The sequence below is a fragment of the Pelodiscus sinensis genome, chromosome 27 (assembly GCF_052426305.1).
Source record: "Pelodiscus sinensis isolate ZL-2025 chromosome 27, ASM5242630v1, whole genome shotgun sequence".
Lineage (NCBI taxonomy): Eukaryota > Metazoa > Chordata > Testudines > Trionychidae > Pelodiscus > Pelodiscus sinensis.
In genome coordinates, this window is record NC_143078.1 from 16,940,704 (window position 1) to 16,961,052 (window position 20,349).

The 20,349-nt window shown below is 45.7% G+C and overlaps 2 protein-coding genes across 4 annotated transcripts in view; both read right to left on the reverse strand.

Annotated features, from left to right (window-relative positions):
- The window catches only part of LZTR1 (leucine zipper like post translational regulator 1), a 116,433-nt gene extending 109,487 nt beyond the window's left edge, over nucleotides 1-6,946 (reverse strand). For 2 of the 3 annotated variants that reach the window (XR_016347980.1, XM_089773715.1), the window contains exons 1-2: nucleotides 6,679-6,946; nucleotides 5,889-5,951 (exon numbers count right to left, since the gene is read on the reverse strand). Coding sequence is in view for 2 of the 3 variants with exons in the window: in XM_089773715.1 (XP_089629841.1) it covers nucleotides 5,889-5,951; nucleotides 6,679-6,863 (248 nt within the window). In the remaining variant the exon portion in view is untranslated. The remainder of the gene's footprint in view (nucleotides 1-5,888; nucleotides 5,952-6,678) is intronic. The other variant, XM_075910554.2, reaches the window with a different exon arrangement.
- Nucleotides 6,947-10,247: 3,301 nt separating this feature from the next.
- Nucleotides 10,248-20,349, reverse strand: part of IPO9 (importin 9) — a 117,151-nt gene continuing 107,049 nt past the window's right edge. Inside the window, exons 22-24 of the mRNA XM_075910552.2 lie at nucleotides 17,577-17,678; nucleotides 16,768-16,844; nucleotides 10,248-10,944 (exon numbers count right to left, since the gene is read on the reverse strand). Of these exons, the coding sequence (XP_075766667.1) occupies nucleotides 10,834-10,944; nucleotides 16,768-16,844; nucleotides 17,577-17,678 (290 nt within the window). The 3' untranslated portion in view covers nucleotides 10,248-10,833. The remainder of the gene's footprint in view (nucleotides 10,945-16,767; nucleotides 16,845-17,576; nucleotides 17,679-20,349) is intronic.

Below are 20,349 nucleotides of genomic sequence, written 5' to 3' on the forward strand. Positions count from 1 at the left end.
TCTTCCCCTGTATCATGTCCTTTGCTCCCACCACCACAGTTGGGGCCTGTGGTGGCGCATAGTGGTTCCCCCGCATGCTGCACCCTGTAGTGGCACGAACAGACTCCGCCAGCCAGTAGAATAGAGGGAGTTTATTGCTGCTCCAGGATACAGCACAGCACAGATGTAATCTGGTTACAGGGCAGGCCTAGGATACTTCAATCCCCCTTGAGATGGAGGAGACTGGGCCCTTAAATCCCAGCCCCTTGCTTAGGCTGGTTCCTCCATGATTCCAGACAGAAACTAAAACTCTCTTTGAGCCCTGCCCCCCAGCCAGGTGCTGGTCTCCACCCTCCTCCCTTTGTCTCTCCCTGAGAGGCTGAGCCTGGGTGTCTGGGTTAATCCACATTTGGGACAGTCAGTGAGAATCCCCCATCCCAGCGCAGGGGGACCCCGGGTCACAGAGCAGACAGCCCCCCACTACGCCACAGGGCCACATTAGTGAGGTTTGGGGGGGGGGGGGAGGGGAAGGTTGGAGGAGGGGTTTTTTTACATCTCACTTGTGTGGCCCCAACTGACTTTTCTGTGGGTCAGTGACCCCTGACTCAAAACAGGTTCCCCGCCCTTCTCATAAATAAAGACAATGCTGAAACTTTCTGTATTTGACATAATATTTTATTTAAAAATGAAGCCTGGCCAACAAACCCCCAACTGGGGCCAAGCACCCATCTGGCCGTAGCATTATAACACTCCTGTATCCCTGTCCCGGACTCTAAATCTGAGCCTATCATACATTGGAACCCCCTTCCTGAGCCTCTCACATCCCTAAACTCCTGCAGCCCCACATCCTCAGTCTTCTGCCACAACACTCCTGAACCATCCACACACTGCCTATCTTACTCCCAACCTCCCTGCCCTGAACCCCTCACATACTCCAACCCAAACTCCCGCACCCTCACATCCACAAGCATGTGGTTTGCTCAGTACCCCAAACCCAACACTCTCCATTCTTGAGCCTCCTCCGCGAGCCAGCATCCCCTTCTCCACCTCCTCCTGCATCTACATTCCCTCCCAGACCTTGAACCTCTCACCCCTTTCCACACCCAAATCCCTCATTCCCACCCCAGAGCCCACACATCCTGTCTCAATCCAGTGAGGATATGGCTAGACTACAGGAGTTTTTCCGGGATTCCAGAGGTATCCCGGAAAAACTGTTCTGTGTCCAGGGATGCATTTGTTCTTCCGCTTTTCTTAGCGGAACAGCAAACATGCTCTTTAGGTAACCCCTGTATTCCTCATTCAATGAGGAATAAAGGGGCTTCCGAAAGAAGGGGTTTTTCTGACATTTGGCCCAGTCTAGACAGAATAGAAAAAAAAGTGGCAGTGTAGCCATACCCTAAGAGTGTATAAGGGCTGGGGATAGAAAGTGATGAAGAGGAGAACAGAGGGCGGGGCTTCAAGGAGGGGGTGAGGTTTTGGGGGAAGGATGGGGTGGTAGATCTTGGTTTGTTCTGTCATTTAAAGATTGATCTTGGACATAAAAAAGTTGGAGACCACTGATGTACACCAATATTGCAAATGACATATTGGAGAAGGGCATTCCTGGCATATCCTAGCAGTGCTGAGAGAAAATAAATAAGCTGAAAATAAATAAGTCATACCAAAGGAAAAAAGGAGGCAAAATGATGGCCTGGATTATCACCGCAAACATGCTGCTTCGATGAGCAGTTACAAGCGATCTTTGAAGGGCGGAGCTGACCCGCTTCTCTAGGGCACCCAAGACACTGCTGAAGCAGCAGCATGGAGGACAGTGTAGATGAGGAAGAGGAGGAGAATGGTTGGCAGGTGAGAGGGGCAACTGACAGCCAAGAACTTTTTATAACTTTGGAGGCAATCCCCTACTCCCAGGACATCTCACTGTCAGGCACTGATCCTGGGGAGGGCTCTTCTGATGAGTTCACATTTTTTATTATTCTAAAAGTGGGTTAAGGCAATTGGGTGTGATTTGTGGTGGCCATTGTGCCTGCACAGTGAAGGATCCCCAGACCAGCTTGTTAATGTGTCTGGGAGATGGAGCGGGAATCTTCCCTGCAATCTTGCACATCTCCATAAAGCTCTCACAGAGAAACTCTTTACTCCATCTCACAAAGTTTCTGGGGAGACCTGCCTTATTCCGTCCTCCATGATAGGACACCTTTGCACACCAAGCCAGCAGTAAATGGTCTGGCATCACTGCAGCACAATGGATTATAGTATAAGGTTCCTGGCCATATTCAGTCAGCATCCGCTCCCTATCATTCTGTGTGATTGAAAGACTGACGTCACACATGGCAACCTGGATGAAGCAGGGGAAGCTATTAGTCAATGCCTCTGCAGTAAACCTCGTTTTGCTCATCATCAATGAGCTGTGGCTTGAGCCCCTGCCCTGTCACACAAGGACGCACTTCTCTCTCCCAACCTTTGCCTGCATGCTCCTGTGGGAAGGGAAAGATGCACTCTCCCTGCAAACAGTGTGTGCCAAATACATGGCACCATGTGAGCCCCTTCCCTGCCACCACACCCAGTCTCCTCCCTCCCACAGGCTCATGTTCTGGCCAATCCCTTTCCATGCTGGCCCCCAGTCAATTCCAGCTGCTCTCCTAAGAACTCTGTGGTGTACCTGCTGCATAGTGGCCACTTAAAAACATAACTGTGGCCTTGTACATAATGCATCACTGTTGTCTTTAGACAGACCTTCTTTTTATTGTAACAGATTAGGTTTTACACTCCACAATGAATCTCCAGAAAAGTCTGGGCTTCACTTTTCACAGCGGGAATAGCAGTGAGCCTGCTGTGCACGCTCTCACTTCCCCCAGCTATCTGGCTGGCACAAATCTGCAGACAAAAATGGACAAGAGATGAGATGTTCAAGCAAGTGAAGGAATACATTGCCAGAGGAGAGGAGCACAGAGCGTCAGGACAGGAGACTGTGCAGGGAACCTGAAGTAAGGAACCAAGAGAGTCTTGTTCTCCATGGTAGATATGATGGAATGCATGGCAGCTTTCCAGGACACCTACATGCACACCTCCAGCCCCTGCAGACCAATCATCCTTCTTCATCAAGTTCCACAGCCTCCTCTCCCGGGGCCTAGAATCCAGGGGAGAGGTGGAGGAGTCAATCCTCAGGGATGCATCACAAAACAAAACACTGTCCCTTTCTGCAATAGTAACACACTCACACAAACATCAAAGTTCCTGTCCTCAATTCCTTTTCTGTACCTGCTTTGTTCCCTAAATAAAAACACAGGATTTCTAAAAAACAGTCTCTTTATTGGTTGTGCTGAAGGGCGGGGGGGGGGAGAGAAGGGTATTTACAGGCAAGCACACTGAATGCAAGGGCACCTCGTGAAGAGCAACATGCTTAACTCTCAAATCCAGCCATTTATAAAGCTATCTTCCACAGCCTCTCTTGATTTGTAATGCTCCTCACTGTGTTCTCCTTATTGCCTCAGTGCCTAGCTGCTCATAATCACTGGCTAGGTCTGCACCTCAGCCCCCAACCCTGACACATAACTTTCCCCCTTCTTCTCACAAATATTATGGAGCACACAGCAGGCTGCCACAACAATGGGAATGTTGCTTTTAATAGGTCAGACTCCAAAACATTCCCTTTACACACCCAAAAGCACACATTCTACCACCATTCTGCTCTTGCTCAGCTTGTAGTCAAACTGCTCCTTATTGTGTCCAGGCTTCCTGTGTAGGGCTTCATGAGCCACGGAAGCAAGGGATAGGCTTGGTCTCCAAGAATCACTATTGGCATTTCAATGCTTCTGATGTTAATTTTCTGGTCTGGGAAGAAAGTTCCAGCTTGAAGCTTTTTAAAGAGAGGAGAGTTCCTAAAGATGTGCACATCTAGCACCTTTCCCAACCATCCCACTCTGATGTCAGTGAAGCAGCCCTTAAGATCCACATGTGCCTGCAGCACCATCAAGAAGTACCCTTGTGGTTTATATATTCCTTTACAAGGTAGTTGGGTGCCAAGATGGGGATGTACATTCCATCTACCACCCCACGGCTACATCTCTATTGCAGCCTTCTTCCACAAAAGCTTATGCAAATGAAGTGCAGAGTAGAATGTGCTTCTTTTGCATAATTAATTAGCAGCCATTTTTGTGCAAGAGGCTTTTGAGCAAAAAGGAGCTGGGTAGACAGCTGGATTCTTGCAGCAGGTTCTGCCTGCGATGCACCCGGACCTGATGCAGACAGAGGAAGCTCCGTATTCCCAGAGCAGCCTCTGTCCTCATCATGCTCCTCAGGACTAGAGCAGCCCCCTGTGATTACTTTTCTAATTGATTAGTCAACAGATTTTCTGTCGACTAGTCGAGAAGGGTTAGGCAATACCAGCACTCAGTTTGGCTAATGCCAGTTCACAGCATAACCTTCTCAGCTGCTGCTCTGCACTGCACAGCTTAGGGAAGCCATCAGCGAAGGCGCTGAGTCGGTCCCTGTTCCAAGCATTTCTTTTCATTCATCACCACACTAAGGATGTTAAGGACTAGTCGACTAGTTGACTATCCAATAAGCAAATGCTTAACGGATAGTTGAGTTGACTAATCGATTCCCCGCCCCCTTGCTGCCTCTATTGGATAGAGGCAGCAAAAGGAGAAGGAAGAGGAGGTACTTCAAAGGCAGTGTTGCACAGCTGACCTGGTATAGTGTTTCAAAGCGGCAGCACTGCATGGAGCCCCAGGTCAGCTGGGATTTTCAAAGGAGGAACATAGAAGTGCCTATCGACAAGTGGATGGAAATTCCATCGACTACTTGACTAGTAAATTAACCGATATTTAACATTCTTAAACCACACACACACACACACACACACACACACACACACGGCTGAATGAAAAGAAATGAGTGGAGCAGGGACCGACTGAGTGGCTTCCTTAGACCGGGCAATGCAGAGCGGCAGCTAGCGCTGGTGTGTGCTGAAAAATGAAAAAAAAAATGCGTGGAGCAGGGACCAACTCAGCTCCTTCACAAATGGCTTCCCCAGGCTGTGCAATGCAGAGCACCAGCTGGGGGGGATGCGATTAATGAATAATTCTAATCGATAAGCTCCTGCTTATTGGTCAGTCGACTAGATGATTAGTCACTAGCATGCCTTATTCCAGGCCCCACCAGTTAATCAGAACCAGTAAGCATCAGCTTTTAAGGGTGATGCTTGCCAATGAATCTTTCACATCCCTACCACAAAGATCACTACATTCAGCCTATTTCAGACCAATGTGAGGAAACAAGAGAGCCTCAGACACTTCACTGAGAATTCCCTGATAGCCTCTGACCCTTCTTTTAAGGGAGAGCTAAAAGAGGAGGGTTCCAGCTCCTGCTGACCTGGCAGTATGACTGATGGAGAGAAGCACTCTTTCAGATAAGCTTTAGAAATCATAATCACCTTATAAGCTAGACCAGGAGACAAACAGATAACCAGTGAAGAGCCCAAAGTACTAGTGTCTCATACTTCTAGTGAGGAAGCCTGCTCAATTCTGCACAAGCATAGGATCAGACTGGTTTGAAGTGCAGCACCTTTGACACCTAATCTTGAGGGGACAAAGGACTGAATAAGAGTGCCTTGTCTGCAACTGAAAGGGCTAGATGGTGACAGTAAACAGCTGAGTAGGATGCTGCTATAATACAAGTGTCACAGAGTAGCCACAGGTACAGAATCACTTAAAAAGTCCCAAACCCTAGTAACAATAGAATTGTGGGTTGTCAATACAACCTGCATGTCCACTCTACAGAATGTTCAGTCTAAAGCTCAGTGGCTGCACAGCCTCCATCTAACATTAACAAGCGTGACAGGAGCAGGACCAGCAGGGAAGCTGCCTGGCACCAACATTACTGGGGCCAGCCAAGGCAGGAACACTTACCCATTATCACCACCAAACACATAGATGGCATCCCGATAGGCAACCACAGTGTGTTTACTGCGCCTGAGAGAGAGAGAGTCTGTCAGACACCGGTATGGGGAGTCGCCACCCTGACCCAGCCGCTCTCCCAAGACCCTTCAGCCCCGCCCCTCTTCCCTGGCCCCTCAGCACCAGCCCCGCCCCCTCAGTCCCTGGCCCCTCAGCGCCAGCCCCAGCCCCGCCCCTCTTCCCTGGCCCCTCAGCTCCAGCCCCGCCCCCTCAGTCCCTGGCCCCTCAGCGCCAGCCCCAGCCCCGCCCCTCTTCCCTGGCCCCTCAGCACCAGCCCCAGCCCCGCCCCTCTTCCCTGGCCCCTCAGCGCCAGCCCCGCCCCCTCAGTCCCTGGCCCCTCAGCGCCAGCCCCGCCCCCTCAGTCCCTGGCCCCTCAGCGCCAGCCCCAGCCCCGCCCCTCTTCCCTGGCCCCTCAGCTCCAGCCCCGCCCCCTCAGTCCCTGGCCCCTCAGCACCAGCCCCGCCCCCTCAGTCCCTGGCCCCTCAGCGCCAGCCCCAGCCCCGCCCATCTTCCCTGGCCCCTCAGCTCCAGCCCCGCCCCCTCAGTCTCTGGCCCCTCAGCGCCAGCCCCAGCCCCGCCCCTCTTCCCTGGCCCCTCAGCTCCAGCCCCGCCCCCTCAGTCCCTGGCCCCTCAGCGCCAGCCCCGCCCCCTCAGTCCCTGGCCCCTCAGCGCCAGCCCCGCCCCCTCAGTCCCTGGCCCCTCGGCGCCGTCCCGCCCGGCGCGCGCTCCTCCGCCGCCTCACCTGGCCCCCACGAACTCGTCGCACGGCGGCAGGCGGCGCCAGCGGTGCACGGTCTCGAAGGGCCCGAAGTTGAGGGTCAGATACTCCACGCTGTCCGAGCAGCTGTGGTCAAAGTCCACGCTGGGCGCCACCTTGGAGCTCCCGGGCCCCGCCACGGAGGGGACCCCGACCGCCGCCATCGCCATCAGGAAGGCCCGGACCCACAGCCCGGCGCATGCGCAGTAGCGCCGGCGGTCCAGCGTGCCCCGCGCCACCAAGAGACTGCAACTCCCAGCATGCCCCGCGTCTTGGGCGACAGACAGAGGCTGCTGGCTCCCGGACACTTGGGGAGGGGGCGGGGCATCGGCACACGTGGGCTAGGGGCCTCCCCCCACGCGCCACGCCAGGCAGGTGCAGGGACTGGCGGGCTGGAGCCAGGGAATTCCTGGGGCGCTCAGGTGGCGTTTGGAACAAGAGCGTGTTACCAGGCCCAGGTAGAACGGCGCCAGCTGGCCGCGCTGCTTTCAGACCCTTCCCCCAACACATTTGGGAATAGGGTTGTCACATGGTTTAAACAAAAATACCCGACGCACTTGCCCTGACATCACAATCTACAGGGCATCTAATTTAGAAAATACCGGACATTTCTATTTTCTCAATTTGTTTCCCAACCAGAAAGCTCAAATACTGGACGGTCTGGGAATTTATTTCAAGATCTGAAATCTAGGTGATTTCCATGGAAAGGTAGCGCCCCTGCTTACTGCAACCCCAACCCTGGAGCACCCTGGTATCCAACCAGTTCTGAAGCAATAGCTATTCCTACACAAACACGGCTCCAGCAAAATCTCTCCCAACCCCGATAGTCCAGTAGGGCTGGGAAAGACTGGAACTCAGACCGGTCCTCATTCCCAGACCACCACCCACCTGGAGATTAGTCACTATAGCATGGCAGGTACACAAAATTTTTCCTCATCTACTACCTAAGTGTTTCCCTCCTTTTCTTAAGTGAATTCAGTTATTCCTAATGATTTTCCTCCCCCCATGCTTTGCCATATTCAACAATCCTACTTGTGCTCTCTCTCCCTAGGCATCAATCAGCTAACAGGTATCTATGTACCTTTTCTGGTCATTCCCTCCTAACACAGCCCCGGATCATTTCTGTCACTCTCCTACAAGAGCCCTGTTGTCCATCAGTACATTGGTGCCCAGAACTGAATGCACTGCCTTATTACAGCTCAAAGGGACAGACACTGGAGCATTTAGTTTTTTTCCTTCCTACCCCAAATCCCCAGTTACACTTAGACCCAGAATAAGCCCCATACCACAGGCTTTACTGGAAAACCTTGGAGGTGGGCAGGCTGTTCTAATGCCCTCCCCCACAGCACTGTAGAGGACATTAGAGATTTATGTTAGACCACATTTCTAGCATAAATTAGAAGTTACAAACTGGATTATAAACCAGAAATAAGTTTAACAACTATGAAGATGTAAAGGACTAGTCAATTCCCCCTCCCCTGCTGCCTCTACAGGTAGGGGCAACAAGGGAGAGAGAAGAGAAGGTAACTTCAAAGTGGCAGCCTCACATGGAGCCCACGCCCAGGCTCCATGTGGTGCTACCCCTTTGAAACGCCGGTGTTTCAGAATGGCAACCCCACATGGAGCCTGGGGTCAGCTGGAGACTCCCTTGCTGATCCCAGGCTCCATGCAGCACTGCCACTCTGAAATGCCAGCAGAGCCCAGGATCAGCTAGGGACTGATCCCGGGCGCCAGCACAGCATTTCAAAGCATGCAGAGCCTGGGGTCAGCTGATCCCGGGTTCTAGGGAATGCTGTGCAGATCCTGGGGTCCCCAGCTGACTCCAGGCTCCACATGTCATTTCAAACTGGGAGCACAGCATGGTGCCTGGGGTCAGTGGGAGACTGAGTCCCCCGCTGACCCCAGGCAGGTGTTTCTGCTTTGAAATACACAGGAGCCCCCTGCTGGGGACTCTTGTACATTTCAAAGCTGGCGCACTGCTCTTGTGCATTTCAAAGGGTAAGCACCCTCATGGAGCCCAGAGTCAGCAGGACTTCCTGCAGGCCTTGGGCTGCACACCCAGTTCTGCATTCCTCCTTTGAAATGTACAAGAGCCCCTCTTGGGGCTCTTGTACATTTCAAAGAAAGAATGTGGAAGTGCCTATGGACTAAGTCAATGGAAATTCTATCATCTTCTCAACTAGTATATTACTCGTTAGTTAACATACTTCATTTCCATGCCACAAAACACACTGCTACCCTCAAACATCTGGCCCTTCACTTACCTGGAAGTGTGCATGACTATTTTAGAGCCCTGTTTCCAGTGTATGGGATATCATCAAGCAATATCTGATGGCTCCTTCCTGCATTCCGTGTGGTTGAGATATGCCTTACATTTTCAGCACCAGGGCACCAGTGTTTTACAACAGGCCCTCTTAACATTCAGGAGCAAAACTTCATCAGCTATCATGCTAAAGAAATGCTACAGCATTATGTATCTTCTATTACTAATTTCAGGAAAGAACCATCTGATTCTTCAGCACAGTTAACCTCAGGATTTCAGAGAGAGAGAGAGAGACTGAGAAAGCAAGTTTGGCACACAAGTCAGATATTGCAGAAGATATCCTACAGCACTCAACCCTTTTTACTCCATTCACATGCAATGACAGAATGTAGTGTCTCTTCTCCTTCCATCATTGCTTCAGGAAGGTCGGGGCAGTCCTGTTGCATTTTTTTAAATGTTAACATTAACAAATAAACTAGGAGCATCAGCTTTCCCTGGGTTACTAAAAAGGAGAGTTAATTTTTATTTCAGCTGAGGAAAAGAAGAGCCACATCTTAGTAAGTTCAGCAGGGCTTGAGGTCATACAAGCTTTGTGAAGACGTACGGCCTTGTACTAGGTTCCTTTATAACTCCCACCTCCCAAACTAAAAGACCAACAGAAGAGAGTTAACTGATGGACCATACAGGAAAATGGTTCTCATTCTGCCTAAAAAGATATGAAAGCTGCAGAGGCAGTTACAGGTTTCCCCTCCTGCCTAGAGGGCCAATAGCAAACCAGGTGAATAGTCTCTAGGGAACAATTAAAGGAGAAGCTTTAACGGGCAAATGTGTAAAAAATTTAATTATTTCCTTCTATGAATCTGTTCATGCTAGGATATATTTTAGTACTTTTATCTTCGTTTTCCCCAATAGGGAACAATAGGCAAAGAAGTTTTATGAGATACATTGCTCTGTATATTTGCATAAATAAGTCTGTAATGTTATTTTACCATCCTATAAAAATACACATACTAATTTGTGGACTATAGCTTGCCCACTTCATATACATCTCAGTAGTGTGAAGGAAGTAGTGAAGTATTTCAGAGAACCAGTTTTATGGAATAAAGAAGTTACATGTATTTTCTCCCTAAACAATTATGATGGTTTGTATTGAGTAAAACCAGTCTTCAGTAGCCACATTCCACCAGAATTAAGACTGAAGTGGTAGCTTCCTGTCAGCATGTGCATACAAAAGCTTTCGCAAAGTTGCAAAGTTAAAGACTAGATAGAAACTCCCACCCACAATACGAAACAAGATGTTCATTTAGTTTTATTACAGCTTCCAATCCAAATTCTTGTAAACAGAGTCCATATTGTTTAGGCATCTCTTTGATAAAAGTGTCTGTAGTTTTATAGAAAAGTCACATGGTAAGATCAACATTTTACCCTGTTAAGTGTTATGCAAGTGCGAAGAAAAACAAAACTTTCAAAGTCTCAAAATACATCCAAGCAACCTACAAAAGACCTGATTCCGCTCTCATTTTGTCCAACTGTGTTGTGTGAAACTCAGTTATATGCCTCTTCAGAGGCAAATATAAAGTTTTTAAAAAATATTTAAGGACACATTATTTTAAGGACCTCCTGGAAAGGTGTTTTTTTGTTTTTTGTTGTTTTGGTGGAAAACAAAAGTGTTCCCCTGGTGATAGAGTGCAAAGCTCAGTCTTGTCTTCGGTGTTCTCAATAATCCTTCCCTTTACAGAGTCATGGTAAGACAAAGCTCAATACTTCGGGATGAGGAAGATCACATCTGTAACAGGTGAACACTGGAAAAAGTTTCATGTTTAATCACAAAACATGGAATAAGCTAGAAAAATATTGTCCAGCTATGTCAATACAGTTCATATGCCAATGGCCTGAAGCACTCTTCTCTCATTCTCATTGAGATGGTCTGAGAACATTGCATAGCAAGGCTGCTGTGCAAACTGACAGAGGAAATCAGTGAGATAAGCCTAGAAGGTAGATGACAAAGGACATAGTTAACATATTTCAATACATCTATCATTGCTTTACTTTGGACATTACAATTGCATAATGTGAGAGAAGACAAAGTGAACGAGCACAAACGAAGAGTGGAGGGGAAAGGGATACTGTGCTCAGCTGATAAGACAGATGCCTAATGCAGTATGGTCTAAGTACATGCCAAACAGACCAAGCCAAATGGGGTTCCCAAGCTCTAACCAAGGCATAGGTCAGGGAACACAGAGCCAGTCAGATCATTTACTCAAGACAGAGCATTGGGAGGTGTCTATGAGTACGCTCTGCAGTGGAAAGAAGCATTATTACAATCTGTTTCCTAGATTCTGACTGATTACTCACTCCATCTCCCCACAACCCAGGACTTCCCTGTAGCAGAATGTATTGTGTCACAGCTAGTTCAAAAAGTCACAAATGACAAAGCTTCTGTTGTTCCCTGACAAACTATGACATAACTTAATACACTTTAGTCCAGCAGTTTCCTTCTTAAATACATGCTTAGTTTTTCCGTAATGAAAATTTCACATTGTTCATCCCCTCACCAGAAGTCAGAAGAAAACAGGCTGCCGCAGAGGGCTGAGGAATAAGGGGAAACGTGGTGAAAGGAGGTTACAGTAGACGGAGGGAAGAGGACAACAGTTGGAAGGATAAAAGCAGGCAGAAAAGCAGGACACGATAGGTGCAGAGGAGGTAGAGATGGGGTAGACAGGAGCACAGAGACAGTGTTAAAGGTGGTAGCAGGGCAGAAAGGCACACTCCTTTGTAGAAACTGAAGGAACCTGGGACTCCACAGTTTATACTTCCCTTTCCTCGTGGCAAAACCTGGTGAAACCCGCTGGCCACACAGAGGATGGCAGCATGCTACTGCTATCAGTTACTCCCTTAACACAGTTGGTATGGTACATGGTCAAAACCCTGCTAATGCTCAAAGCAGGACTGAATACGGTTTCATGTGATGGATTTTTTTTTTTTTTAATCAGAAACTCCAAAAAAGAATGGTAAGGTTGCAAAGTCGTGTATTCAAGAGTCGGGAAATGCCAAAATTAAGATTCCTACACAGCCTCAATTCAGTCCCCATGTGCTTTTGCAGCAATTTCAATGTTATTTAACTGGATTTTTTTTTAAAAGAAGTTGAAATGCCTCAGATTTGCATGTGCTAGAACTTATTTGTTCTTTTAAACTAGGAAATTCGGAAGAAGTGGGCTGTGCCCACGAAAGCTCAAGATACCATCTACAATCATGTTTTGTTAGTCTATAAAGTGCTTCCAGACCATTTGTTGTTTTTTTTCTGAAAAAAAAAGTGTTAAGTGGCAAAGTCAAGCACTAAAAATCAGGAAATGCCTGAAACTTAGGTGGTCTGCACAGCTTTAATTTTGACCCATTTCACATATACATTGTGACAAGTCATTAAGACGGTTATGTAATATATCTTCTCTTGGTTCAGCATAAAGCCCTATGGTTTATTTAGGCCATAACACCCAAGCACTGCACTAATTAAGCAAACTTGGCCTTGTCTGGTAATAAATATGAAACATCACAGACTCACACCTCTCCTATCTTCCATAAGTTGCAAAGATAATTACTGGTGGCTTATCTTCTAAGTCAGCTCCTTGAGTATTCTAGGACAAATTTCATCAGGCTCTGCTGACTCGGCCATAAGAATGGCCATACTGGGTCAGACCAAAGGTCCACACAGCCCAGTGTCCTGTCTTCTGACAGTAACCAACATTGGGTACCGCAGAGGGAATGAACAGAACAGGGAATCAAGTGATTCATCCCGTCACTCATTACCAGCTTCTGACAGAGGCTGTTCCTGTCGATCCTGGTTAATATCCATTGATGAACCTATCCTCCATGAATTTAGCTAGTGGTTTTTTTTTTAAAAAATAAGCACTCTTGGCCTTCAGAATACTCTGGCAAAGATTTCCACAGTTCAACACAATTGTATGAAGAAACACTTTGTTTTAAAGCAGATGCCATTAATTTCATTTAGTGACCCCATAAGTTCTTGTATTCTGAGTAAATAACTCTTCATTACTCTCTCCACACCAGTCATGATCTCAAAAATCTCTCATGTCCCCCTTGAGTTTTTTCCAAGCTGAAAAGTCCCCATCTCATTAATCTCTCCTCACATGGAAACTGTTCCATCTCCCTAATTATTTCTGTTGCCTTTTTCTGAACCTTTTCCAATTCTAAATTTTTTTTTAGACAGGGCAACTACACCTGCACACATTAAAGAAGTGGGTATATTAGGGATATAATAGTGTAGTCGATTAACCAATTAACCGATAAGCAAAAGCTTATGGGCTAATGCTATAGACTACATGCATTTCCCTAAATTTTTTAGCAGGCTGGCCAGCAGCCTGGCTGAGCCCTGTCTTGAGATGGGTCTGGGACTTACCCCTGCAGTGGCTCTGCTTTTAAAGCATATTAGGAGCTAGGTGGGCAGGCAGTCTGTCTGAATTCTGGCACGCACTGGGTCTGGGAGCTAAGACCCACCCTCCAAAACAGTGGCTGCTGCCTCTTTATCAGAGACAGTAGCACAGGGCGACAGCCGGTCTTGGTGTGTCTTGGTTTTTCAACTGGTTCCCCTCACAGACCAGCTCCCACCTGACATCCCGAGGCAGAGGCAGCAGCACAGAGTGTCAGAGGGCTCCTCAAGAGTGATGCCAGATTGTACTGGAATTATAGAATAGTTGATTAACCAATAAGAATAAATGAGGTTACTTGACTATTTAATTAACTGATATTTAACATCCCTAGGGTGTATCATGTATTTATGCATATATGCAATATGATATTTTCTGTCTCAACTTGAAGACATCTAATTGGTCCAACTAATTTTTAACTTGTTCTTTTCCTATTTTAGTCTTGAATCCTACCTAATTTTCATTGGTATTTGATCCGATTCTTTTCTGGTAAAAATAAAAAAGGCTCATAATACTTACACTATTTCTACATTTTCTATTATTCCTCGACCCCTCCTCTCCCACCTGTGAAACTGAGCAACATGCTTACTTTGTCCTTGATCTTCCTCTTGCTTCTCATGTATTTTTGAAATGTTCTCGCTTACCCTCTCTTACTATTTAGTTTAATCTCATTTTGTGCCTTGTTTTTTCTAACTACGTATTTGTGGGGTTTTTTTAATTCATCTTCAGAATTTCACCTAGTTCTCACTTTTGTAGAACTCTTGAGTTTTAGACCACTGAAGATCTCCTGATTAAGCCAGGGTGGTCTCAAGGCTTGCTACCTATCTTTTTGACTGCCAACTCTTCCATTTTCTTCCTAAGGCTTGCTTCCCTTGGGATCTTCCCTACCAGCTCCCTGAGTTTGCAAGTATGTCTTCATAAAAATCAATTTTAATTATTCTGCGGGTTTCCCTCTTTCCATTCCTTATAATCATGGACTGTCATTTTATGATCACTTTTATCCAGATTGCATTCCACTTTCAAATTCTGAACCAGTTCCTTCCTATTGCTCAAAATCAAATCTAGATCAGTCTCTCCCCTAGTTGCATTATAATAGCTGTATTATTTTCCCAAGAAATGTCTGGATAGCTGAAGTCCCTCATCAATACCAAGTCTCATACTTAAAATAACTTAGTTTTTTGTATTTTTTTTTTTTAAAAAGACCTTCATTCACTCTTCTTCCTGGTTAAGTGGTTGATAGCAGACCTCTATTATGACATTTCTTTTTAAAAACATCTTTTATCCTTAGCCACAGATTTCCAACTATTTCCATTTCAAATGTATGTGGAAGATTTTTTGGTGACGGGTGTGCGTGCGCGTGTAAGTCTAAGGGTAACGTTTGGTGTAAAGTCTTACCTCTGTTCCTGGTAAATTGATTTAAATGATAAATAAAAGAATAAACATTTGGAATATAATACTATGCCAAGGAAGATTGCTTCTTACTAATTTATCAAAATTCTCTAAACATGTCAAACTAACTTCTAAAAGAATTAGTTGGCGGGAGGAATAGAAATTTGGTAACAGAAGATAAACCTTTGTTTATGGGATTGGTATAACTAAATTCAATGGCTGAAAGTTGAAGCTGGACAAATTTAGACTAGAAATAAGGAACAAATTTTTAACAATGAAAGTAATTATCCACTAAAATAACTTACCTAGGATTGTGGTCAGAGCTTAATCTGTGCCTTGCTTTCTTTTACATGCTGGTGCTCAGCCCTGGCATGTTTTCTGTCGGTGGCGTGCAAGGCATGACCCACATTCACAATGATTATGAGATCATGCTGTGCAGAAGACACCATTTTTAATACTTGAGACCAGGCTTTTTTTTTTTTTTTTTTTTAAACAAATTAAGCACTGGTTGTGGTGGACTCGATTACTAAAAACTTTTAAATGTTCTTCCAAAAAGGATACTCTAGGTCAGTGGTCCCCAACGCGGTGCCTGACAGCACCATGGCGCCCACCAGGGTATTTATGTGTACCCGCCTAGTGACCAGGGTCAGCCCGAGCCATTCTTGCGCCCTAGGCGCATGCACGGCCCTGCCTCCAAGCGCACAGCGCATGCGCAGTCCCGCTTCTGGGCTCCGAGCAGCCCCAAAAGGTTGGGGACCACTGCTCTAGGTCAAACAGGAATTAATTCATAGAAGTCCTGTGGCCTGTTATACAGGTCAGATTAAATGATGATAAAGGTCCTTTTGGATGTTAGAATCTATGAATCAGTTTAAACTTCTTCTTTGATAAGGTCCATCTTAACAGGCTATTAAAGAAACTAAGCAGTCGGGGCAAGAGGCAAAGTACTGTCATGAATCAAACATGAAGGCTAATAGCAGAGTGCCTCCAAGTTTCACAATAGGCCCAATGTATAACCAATCAAACGAGAAAAAGGGGGTGAGAGTGAACTGGGAGAATTTTTAGATGACAGTTATTTAGGATAATTAAGTCAGAGAAAGTTGAGGAGCTGCAGAGACCCCTAACAAAGCTTCAGACACAAACTATGCCAGTGTGACAGTCGCTCCCCTGGATACATCCTACATGCTATAACAAGGGCTAGTCACTCCCAATCAATTTCTATCTTTCATAAAAAAATGCATTTCTAAGTTGTAGGTCATTCCCACAGCACAGATAAGTCACAGAAAGCACCTTTTCCTTGCTTGTTGCTTTTACCACGTCACCCCTCTGAGTCTCTCCACTGCTCCCCCCTTTTCTACCGCACCAAATGTGAACTGCCGGTCTTCACTTTCAGGGACTTTATTCCTACATTCCTCATCTCTCAATTGCTATCAAGCTGTGATTGTTTGTGTCCAGCTGACTCATGCAGCCTCCATGGCCCACTGGTTAAATTTTCAAACAAGAGTCTTGGTGTTTTCTTCCATGCTGCCTTCTCACCCGGGAGGCATTTCCCATAACATCTGCAAAACTACCTCAGCCTCCTTTAATCCCTCCTAAACACTCTCCTTTGCCCTAATGACAGAGTTATGCTGTTGATGTGCTGAAACCACTGTTCACCTTGCTGACCATTATTTCCTCATGCTCCTGTCTGTATCCATCTGTTGTCTCTTGTCATGTATATTGGAAGCTCTTTGGGGCAGGGGCTGTTTGTTTGCAAAGCACCCAGAACAATAGGATCTTGCATCATGCCTAGGTGCTATAGCAATACAAATAATAATGATAATATAAATCCTTTGGTACTTCCAGAGTAGTACCAGTGAACCAAATAAAAATTCTGAATGTACTCTCCTCGCAGTGCTCAGGGGCTCCACATTGTGATATAATGAATAACTAGAACTAATAGGCAATGGGAATCAGATTGCAAAACTCATTCAAATACATCACCTGTAGATCTATTTGATAAAGAGGGTCCTTTAATGCATCTGGATCATCCTCTTCATCATCATCATAGTAATCCTCATCTGTCAACACAAAAGCACAAGTGTTTATAGTGAGAGAGGAGACTATCATTTAAATGGTGCATCCTGCTAGGCCTCTGACTAACTCCAGGAGATCCACAGATTTCAATGGAGCTCAGAAGTGTCATGTTGGATAAAAATTCCATTTAAAAGAAACCAGCAATTTTTATTTTAAATGGGCTAAGGCCAGTGAAGAATGACAGAACAAGGAGGTGCAGAAGCCTTAATCACTCACAGCTGAGACAAGACTTCAAGTAGCATAAGGATCTGGGAGAGGCATAAGGATCTTGTGAAAAATGGGGTTTTTGCGCAATAAAACCCCCATCCACTCTGCTCATTTTTGGGCAAAACCGGCTTGGATAAATTATGCAAATGAAGCATAGCAATATGCTAATTCATGCTTCATTTGCATAGGCACTGTAGATGTAGCCTGAGACTATCTATGATGAGGCACTGCAGTGACAACTGTGATGTAGTAGTTTTTTAAGCCAAGAAAACCCTGAGACTCAAAAGGTGCTGTGTTTCTTATCTTCTAGCCTATGAACAGTGTCTGGTCCAGGATGTATTGTTAACTCTTTCCTTTCTCCAAATCAAACCCTAGTCTTCCATTCCAGGCTATTTCCCTGCCCTCCTAACTATATATCGAATAATTGTCAGGAGAAATGTAACTTTCAGAGCTGCAAATGCTTTACTCAGGTTGATCTTCTGAAGAATGAATGTAACACTTCTGATTACCATATTTGTTTGTGGAAAGAATATCTGATAAAAGTTGTCCAGCTAAACCGTCATCTTCATCCTCTTCATCTTCTCGATCTTCCCACATATCATTGGAGTCATCTGTGGATTAAAAAAGCCATCTTAAAGACACAAAAATATCAATTCAAGACAGATAACCATTACCCACAGAATCTTCAGTCCGTCATTAAAAGTGAAAGAGAAGAAGTGACTTATGATCATGTATTTGGAACAGGGAAGCCAGTATATTGGCATTCATGTATATTTAAAGACATGTATCTTTAGGGTTATGAACTGCCAGAAAGTAAGATCAGTATCAGCACAAAGCATATCTGAAGGAGAATTTAACAATCACGAAAAACAAGGATTACAATACAAGTGCTAATGGACTATGGCCCCCCTCCCCCTCCGAGGAGGACTGTTTAAATCAAGAGACAGTATTGTACAGTCTGTGGTGAAAGCACTGGACTGGCCAAAGAGTGGGTACAATCAAATCAGGGTGGAGATACTTATTCATAAACAATCAGAAAAGAAAAATTATTAAAAAAAACAAAAACTTTTTTCTTCATTCAAGACATAAGCCGTTCCATGGGTAATTAAGACAGTGAATATTAGATGAAAAGGAAACAGAAAGGTGTATTACACAATAATGTTTTCTGTATTCCTCAATTCTCTTTTTACGATTCAATATTTGACAAGTCTCAAATGTTATCGAAATATTTTAACACTCGCATCCATTTAATCTATTGTTATTAATCTGGTTATCAAATACTAAGACTGTTGTGTATCAGACTGAAGAATGTAATATTCAAATCTAAAGTGGCAGGCAAATAATGTAACATTTAATCAAGTCCCAGGATATCTAAACAGACACCACAGTTAGGAGGGAGACCTCTACTCCAATGGGGAGTATTTAAAAAAAAAAAAAAAAAAAGGTTACCTACCTTTTGTAATTCTTGATCTTTGAGAGGTGTTGCTCATGTCCATTGCATTCTAGCAGTGTGCACTCCCACATGCCCGGCTGTCAGAAATTTGTCTTAGTGGTACCTGTAGGGCCAGCTTTGGTGCAATCTAGAATGCCGCACTCAAGCCACAATATATCAGGCACTGTCAGCCCTATACCCTCTCAGTTCCTTCTTGCCAACAATGCGGGCAGGATGGTGGGTAATAGAATGGACATGAGTAACACATCTCAAAGAACAGCAGTTAAGACACGTAGGTGGCTCACAAGCAGTACCTGCGGAGATGGGCTCAGAGTTCACAGTCTTGCAGCTTGAAGCACTGCTCTGCCAAAGCCAGTGTTATCTTCAGCTTGCTGGGTTAAGTGTATAGTGTGATGCAAACGTGTGGACGCATGACCAAGTGGCGGCCCGACAGATCCTTTGGATTGGCACATGCACCAGCAAGGCTACTGATGACACCTGTGCCTAACTGAATGAGTCGTCGAAATTGCTGATGAGAGCACCTTTGCCAGCCAGCAGTAGACAATGCAAGCCATGAGGCAACATGAGATTCTCTGGGTTGACACCATTTATCCCGTCAGTGGCAGCAATAAACAACTATGCTGATTTATGGTACTGCTTTGTTCTATATATATATATAGAAGGTCAGTACCTGTCTTGATGCCCAGGGTATGTAGCATGCACTCCTCCCCCATTGCATGAGACTCTGGACAAAGGACTGGTAAGTTAATGACTTGACCAACGTGGAACTGGGAGATGAGCTTAAGCAGAAAGGCCAGGTGAGGACGCAATTGTACCTTGTCCTTATAGAAGACCATGCCAGGTGATTCTAAAGTGAGTGCCCTGGGCTTGGACGCCCTATAGTCAAACTTACAGCAACCAAGGAGATCTTCCAGGATAGAAGCAGAAAGGAGCAGGAAGCGACGGGTTTGAAGCGAGGATCCAGTAGCCCTGACAGCACAAGATGCAGGTCCCAAGAGGGAATGGGGTTGCAGATATGCAGGTAAAGATGCTCCAGACCTTTTAGAAATGACACTGTCATGGGAAGGGTGAAGACCAGCTGTCATGAATAGGAGCTGCTAAGGACAGTCTGACTTACCGGGAGAGTCAGAAAAGGGTTAAGCAACTATGGAAATGCACCTGAGGAAGGGGGCATTAGACATTCAGCCAATGAAAAGCGGATAGGAATTTCAAACCAAGAGGGGTTCCCCCCCCCCCGCTTTGCTCTTCTTTTGTTTTGAGATTAGTTTTCCTCAGGTAACAAGGGAGATGGCTCTCCCAGGAAAGGACTCCTTGAAAGAGGGAAAAGTTTAAATAGTCCGTCAAGTTTTATTGTTTTCCTTGTTTGGGGGTTTAGACATCCTGTCTAAGCTGGTTAATTGTTTTGTCTCTTGTAATGAAGGATTATAACCCAGTGATTCTCCCTGAGTCTACTTCACTCCATGGCTGTTTAACACACAATACTATGCTTGCAACAGTAGTCTTGTTTGATAACAGTGTTTTCCTTTTTATTTTGATTAACTGGTATTGCTTGATTTTTATGTCCTTAAACTTACGTGCCTACATTACCTGGGAGGAGCACAGTCCCATTGTTCTCTGTGGATTCCCTCTATTTTCCCAACTCCAAACAAAACCGAGGTTGGGATGGGGGGAGAGCTTTGCCTCAAGGAGGCTATTCCCAAGAGATCTCTTCCATGGAAAAGGATTTATTTATTTATTTTTAATTACACTTGGGTGGTGGTAGTGAATTTTTTTTCTTGGGTCTCAGGGAAACTGACACCGGACAAATTTGTGTCTGGGAGTTACAAGTT